Raw genomic sequence first — 7,733 nt, forward strand, 5'->3', positions numbered from 1 at the left:
TCTTCCTGCAGTGCATTGTACCCGCAGTTTTCCCTCACCTTCCCATAGACTTCCATTAGCTCGGGCGTTTTGGGTGGATTTTCCGAAAAGACTTTTCCTTTGTGCACTTTCATAAAACCAAAAACGCCCGATCTAGTGGAAGTCTATGGGAAGGCGAGGGGAACCCACATGAAAGCTGCGGGTACAATGCACGGCACCTGCGCTGCGGAGAAACCACATTGAGGCTTAAAGTATAACTAAAAGGCAATATATATATATATTTTTTTGTTTTTCAGTTTTGGATAAAGTGCGGGGGGATTAGAACCCCCAGATTGTATTGCTGTCTGTGCCCCATTAGGGAGATTGATCCCCTCTATTTGTCCTGTTTACCATTATCATTGAAAGGGAAAGTAAAAGAAAATTCCAAATTTTGGGTTGCCCCCAGAAAAGTAATAGAGGGGAAATATTCCAATAGGGGACACTAAGTTCTGGTGACCTGGGGGGTCCCCAAGGAATTCCCTTTTAGTGTTACTAAACCCAGGACCCCGCTATCACTATATCTGATCTCCCACAGAACATGGAAATGCAACTATTTTAATAAATATAAACTGCTATATACCTTTTCTCATCAGCAGTATATAGCAGTCTTGTGACTTCTATCAGTGTCTGGTTAAAGCTTGTAGGAGGAGTTTTCATTCTCCTCTGGCTGCCCTATGAGGCTGCAGGACCCCTGACCCTCTGTCCGGACAGTGCTGATTGCATGTGATCAGCACAGGGCCACTCTCCCATTAAAAAAAAAAAAATCTCTAGCATTACACACCGAACTGAGCATGTGCAGAGTGCCCTCAAGGCTCTGTACTATCAGGAGATGGATTGGGGACAGTAAAAGAAGGGGAGGATCAGAGAAGAATCAAAAAGCCTTTTTTTTTTTTTCACACACAATGCTTAACCCCTTATGTTCCACAGTGAGTATAAGAAGCATGCTTTACTGCATCTACAGACTGATTTTACTGTTGTGGGTTTAATATCACTTTAATTTGCAGAGATTTCTTCCCATTTCTTGGTTTGGCTATGGGACAGGAAGTCAAGGGACCAAGATGGCAAAAAAAAAAAAAAAAAAAAAAAAACGTAAAAAAAAAAATTAAAAAAAAAAAAAAAAAAAAAAGGGTTTTACCGATAGTTATTATTTTTATTAAAGTAGAACAACTTTATACAATTATATCTGACCCAATCTAACTGTAGATAATAATAATTATCCCCTATAACCTCTACAGCTTTCATAGTTATTAAATTATTATTAGCAATATCTATGATAACTGTGGAGATACTTAAAGAGGAAGTTACCCCTGATGGGTTTTACTTCCTTCCTTTGCCCCTGCAAAGTAAAAGCATAATGTGCTAGTATGCATCGCATACTAGTGCATTAAGTGACACTTACCTGCAAACGGAGCCCGTGCTATCCCTGCGGGTGGCCGCATCCATCTTCACCCCTCTTCCTTCCGGGGCCGCAGACTCTGGCTCTGTGACTGGCCGGAGCCACATGACGTCACTCCCACTTGCGGGGGCTGCCAGTCACGGCATGGGGGGGGGGGCAGTTTCTTCACAGCGCATTGCGCCAATGACATCATTGGCGCAAAACACAGTAAAAAATCTGTGCGCACATTTAGGAGATATTTACAGTACCTATAGATAAGCCTTATTATAGGCTTAGCCATTAGGTGCTACTTCCACAGAGAGGTTTACAACCTACAGTATTTATTAATAATAAGGCTTAATTCACATATATGCAAATAAGAGATGCAAAATCTGAGAACCGGACCGGCTGGCAATTGTATGACGGTTCACTCGTGTCTGGGGTGGCTGCCGTCCGTTTTTAAAGTGTCCTGTGTGATTTTAGGTCTGGTTCAGGTGTGAATTCAAATCAAAATTTGCACCTGAACCGGAACAAAACCGCACCCGGCTCCAGACCGCAAGCCGCACACCCGGCTCCAGACACCGCAAGCCGCACACCCGGCTCCAGACACCGCAAGCCGCACACCCGGCTCCAGACACCGCAAGCCGCACACCCAGCTCAAGACACCGCAAGCCGCACACCCGGCTCAAGACACCGCAAGCCGCACACCCGGCTCAAGACACCGCACACCCGGCTCAAGACACCGCAAACCGCACACCCGGCTCCAGACCGCAAACCGCACACCCGGCTCCAGACCGCAAACCGCACACCCGGCTCCAGACCGCAAACCGCACACCCGGCTCCAGACCGCAAGGCGCACACCCGGCTCCAGACCGCAAGCCGCACACCCGGCTCCAGACACCGCAAGCCGCACACCCGGCTCCAGACACCGCAAGCCGCACACCCAGCTCAAGACACCGCAAGCCGCACACCCGGCTCAAGACACCGCAAGCCGCACACCCGGCTCAAGACACCGCACACCCGGCTCAAGACACCGCAAACCGCACACCCGGCTCCAGACCGCAAACCGCACACCCGGCTCCAGACCGCAAACCGCACACCCGGCTCCAGACCGCAAACCGCACACCCGGCTCCAGACCGCAAGGCGCACACCCGGCTCCAGACCGCAAGCCGCACACCCGGCTCCAGACACCGCAAGCCGCACACCCGGCTCCAGACACCGCAAGCCGCACACCCAGCTCAAGACACCGCAAGCCGCACACCCGGCTCAAGACACCGCAAGCCGCACACCCGGCTCAAGACACCGCAAGCCGCACACCCGGCTCAAGACACCGCACACCCGGCTCAAGACACCGCAAACCGCACACCCGGCTCCAGACCGCAAACCGCACACCCGGCTCCAGACCGCAAACCGCACACCCGGCTCCAGACCGCAAGGCGCACACCCGGCTCCAGACCGCAAGGCGCACACCCGGCTCCAGACCGCAAGGCGCACACCCGGCTCCAGACCGCAAGGCGCACACCCGGCTCCAGACCGCACACCCGGCTCCAGACCGCACACCCGGCTCCAGACCGCACACCCGGCTCCAGACCGCACACCCGGCTCCAGACCGCAAGCCGCACACCCGGCTCAAGACCGCAAGCCGCACACCCGGCTCCAGACCGCAAGGCGCACACCCGGCTCCAGACCGCACACCCGGCTCCAGACCGCACACCCGGCTCCAGACCGCACACCCGGCTCCAGACCGCACACCCGGCTCCAGACCGCAAGCCGCACACCCGGCTCAAGACCGCAAGCCGCACACCCGGCTCCAGACCGCAAGCTGCACACCCGGCTCAAGACACCGCAAACCGCACACCCGGCTCCAGACACCGCAAGACGCACACCCGGCTCCAGACCGCAAGACGCACAACCGGCTCCAGACCGCAAGACGCACACCCGGCTCCAGACCGCAAGACGCACACCCGGCTCCAGACCGCAAGACGCACACCCGGCTCCAGACCGCAAGACGCACACCCGGCTCCAGACCGCAAACCGCAGCCGGACATGTGTGAACCCAGATAATAATAATAATAATAATAATAATAATAATAAGTATCCCCGCAGCTATCAGTTGTATTATTATCAGCAACAACTATGATAGCTGTGGGGACACTAATCATCATCATCTACAGTTACAGATTATTTAGATATAATTGTATAAAGCTTTTACAGATATTATTATTATTGAATGGAATAAGTATGATAGTTGTGGGTATGAATGTCATGATTGCTATTAGCAGTATTATTATTATTAATATTCTATGTGTATTTGTGTTATACAAATATATCTGATGTCATCTGTAACTGTAGATATTAACTTGTTCAGATCCGCGCTATAGATGAATGACGGCTACAGCGCGGATCTGCTTTGCCGGGAGTACGTCTATTGAGGTCCTCCCCTTTCAAAGCTGGCCACGCCCCCCTAAAGGGGGCACACGGCGCATGCTGTGATCACCCAAGTCAATGAGAGTTGGGTGATCACAGATCCGAGTAAGGGGTCGATCCCGGCCCCTTACCATGTGATCAGATGTCAGCCAATGACAGCTGATCATGTGATGTAAACAGAGGATCAGTGATCGTTTTTTTTTTTCTTCTCACGTTGACGGTGCGAGGAGAAAAAAAGCCGATCGCCGGCTTCTGTTTGAAGGGACATCAGTCCTGAACAGGAAGAGGTGAAGCCGCCTCATATGTGCCCACCAGTACCGCCTGCCAGTGCCACAAATCAGTGCCCACAATAGTAAGTGCCAGCAATCAGTGCCCACAAGTGCCACCTATCAATGCCCACCAGTGGTACCAATTAGTGCCTCATCAGTGCCACGTAGCAGTGCTGCCTATTAGTGTCACCTACCAGTACCCATCACTGCCATCGATCAGTGCCAGCTATCAGTGCCCTTCAGTACCACCCATCAGTGCAGCCTCAATGAAGGAGAAAAATTACCTGTTTGCAAAATTTATTAACAAAATATAAAATGGTTTTGTATTTTTTTTTTTTTTTTAAATCTGTCTTTTTAATTTAACAAAAAATAAAAACCGCAGAGGTGATAAAATACCACCAAAAGAAAGATCTATTTGTGGGGAAAAAAATGATAAAAAATTCCATTTGGGTACAGTGTTGTATGACCGCGCAATTGTCATTCAAAGAGTGACAGCGCTAAAAGCTGAAAATTGGTCTGGGCAGAAGGGGGGCTTAGGTGCCCAGTAAGCAAGAGGTTAATAAACTATAATAGGTACAATAATATAATATAATATAATGATTCTACAGTTAAGACACTCACACTGGTTCACTTCAAAACTACCAGTAAAACGCTGATATGTTAATGCTGCACTTTTGAACTTCTGCACAACCGCCAAAAACAACCTTGAGCTTTTACAACCCCTTTTATAACCTACTATAGATATAATAATATAATCATTCTACAGTTACAAAATGGATATGATTGGTTATAATAATTCTACAGTTACAGATTACATGAATGTAAATAATAATAGTACTTAGAATAGATCATATGATTGTATAATAATAATAATAATAATAATAATAATAATGACCCCTTTCACACTGGGGCTTCCCGTGCGTTAGCGGTAAAGTGCTGCTCGTTTTAGCGGCACTTTACCACTGTTAAAAACTCTTAGGTTGCGGCGCCTCACTTTTCAGACGCTTCGGAAGTGCTGCCCATTCATTCCAATGCTCAGAGGTAGTGGAGGAGTTCTGTATACAGCGATCCCAACCCACCACAAAGATGATGCTTGCAGGACTTTTTCTAATGTCCCACAAGTGCACCGTCCCCCCCCCCAGTGTGAAAACACTCATTGCAATGAATGGGAGACGTTTTTTCAGGCGCTATTTTCAACGCTAAAACGCCTGAAAACTGCCTCAGTGTGAAAGGGGGTCTAATAATAATACATAGAATAGATCATATGATTGTATAATAATAATAATAATACATAGAATTGTAGAATAATAATAATAATAATAGTTAGAATAGATCAAATGATTGTATTATAATAATAATAATAATAATAATAATAATAGTACATGAAAAAAAATAGAACAATATGATAGTATGGTATCCTATACTGTGGGTATATGAGATTGTATAATATTTTTTATTTTATTTACTTTATTATGGGTTAACTGGATGGACTTGTGTCTTTTTTCAACCCAACTATGTAACTATAGTAAATAATAATAATAATAATACATAGAATAGATCATATGATAGTATATAATAATAATAAATAAAATAGATGATATGATATATTATTATTATTATTATAATATACTATCATCTATTTTATGTACTATTATTATTATTATTATTATTATCATATGATCTATTCTATGTATTATTATTATTAAATACTAATAATACATAGAATAGCTTATATGATAGTATAATAACAATAATAATAATAATGGTACATAAAATAGATATTATTATTGTTATTATATACTATCATATCTGCTATTATTATATACTATCATATGATCTATTCTATGTATTATTAGTATATACTAATAATACATAGAATAGATCATATGATTGTATATAATAATAATAATAATAATAGATGAATAGAGTGGAATGACTGATGGTCAGAGATCTAGATTATAAATACAGATAGTGGGATGACATGGATATTATTATTATATACAATCATATCATCTATTTTATGTATTATTAATAATAATGTAGGGAATAGATGAGGATTATACATATAATAATAATAATAATAATAATAATAATAATAATAATACATAGAATTGTAGAATAATAATAATAATAATAATAATAATAATAATAGTTAGAATAGATCAAATGATTGTATTATAATAATAATAATAGTACATGAAAAAAATAGAACAATATGATAGTATGGTATCCTATACTGTGGGTATATGAGATTGTATAATATTTTTTATTTTATTTACTTTATTATGGGTTAACTGGATGGACTTGTGTCTTTTTTCAACCCAACTATGTAACTATAGTAAATAATAATAATAATAATAATAATAATACATAGAATAGATCATATGATAGTATATAATAATAATACATAAAATAGATGATATGATATATTATTATTATTATTATAATATACTATCATCTATTTTATGTACTATTATTATTATTATTATTATCATATGATCTATTCTATGTATTATTATTATTAAATACTAATAATACATAGAATAGCTTATATGATAGTATAATAACAATAATAGGAGATATGATAGTATATAATAATAATAATGGTACATAAAATAGATATTATTATTATTGTTATTATATACTATCATATGATCTATTCTATGTATTATTAGTATATACTAATAATACATAGAATAGATGATATGATTGTATATAATAATAATAGATGAATAGAGTGTAATGACTGATGGTCAGAGATATAGATTATAAATACAGATAGTGGGATGACATGGATATTATTATTATATACAATCATATCATCTATTTTATGTATTATTAATAATGTGGTGATGATGATGATGATAATTATACATATAATAATAATATGAAGGGGGGGTGAGGAGTTCTCTATCCTCATACTGATGATGATGATGAGGAGGATGAAGATGAAGATGATGGGGGGGGGGGGGGAGGACATTGGACTCCCCCGGCCGGCCGGATGACACCTCGCTCGTTCCCCCCTCCCCCCCCCGCACCGCCCCGGATGGTACAGTCTACACCCCTATCTCCCCGTCCCTCACCTGTGTGTGTGTCCCCGCAGTGTAGTCCGGAGTCCCCGCAGTATCCCGCTCTCCTGCTCCGGTCACAGGCCCTCCTCGCCGCCGCAGCCGGTATTAGCCCTGCGTTGTGAAGAGAACTGCGCATGCGCACTCCTCGCTCCCCATCGACCCTTCTGGTATAGGGATCTCCGCCTGATGACAGATCGCGTGACGAGAAGGAAATGACCCCTCCCGGCCGCCGTACTCGGGGCTGCCATCTTGCTACTCCCAGTGGCGCAGCGGCGGCCATATTGGTACTTTCGAGGCCTTCTAAGCTGGGCTGTGTGTGGTTCATTCCCGACACAGTAAATCGCAAATAAAAAAAAAAATATCTAAACACACAATCAAATCACATAGGTGTGAAATGTGAGAATCAGACTAATAAATTATACAGCAATGACTCAGCCTTGGCATATAAAAGTGTATGAAAATGTCACCAGAGTGCAATAAACACCATTTTTCCTCATAATTTTGGTTATTCCTGGGGAGTGTTAACTAATTCTTTTTTTTTACTTCCAACATGATTTTTCTAATTTACTGCA

At 42.7% G+C, this 7,733-nt stretch overlaps 1 protein-coding gene across 2 annotated transcripts in view; it reads right to left on the bottom strand.

Moving 5' to 3' along the window:
• Positions 1-7,350, bottom strand: part of LOC141129441 (importin subunit alpha-5) — a 117,706-nt gene extending 110,356 nt beyond the window's left edge. Inside the window, exon 1 of one of the 2 annotated variants that reach the window (XM_073617476.1) lies at positions 7,174-7,350. In XM_073617476.1, coding sequence (XP_073473577.1) covers positions 7,174-7,297 — 124 coding nt within the window. In that variant the 5' untranslated portion in view covers positions 7,298-7,350. The remainder of the gene's footprint in view (positions 1-7,173) is intronic. The other variant, XM_073617477.1, reaches the window with a different exon arrangement.
• Positions 7,351-7,733: the final 383 nt, after the last annotated feature.

The sequence above is a fragment of the Aquarana catesbeiana genome, linkage group LG02 (genome assembly GCF_042186555.1).
Source record: "Aquarana catesbeiana isolate 2022-GZ linkage group LG02, ASM4218655v1, whole genome shotgun sequence".
Taxonomy (NCBI): domain Eukaryota; kingdom Metazoa; phylum Chordata; class Amphibia; order Anura; family Ranidae; genus Aquarana; species Aquarana catesbeiana.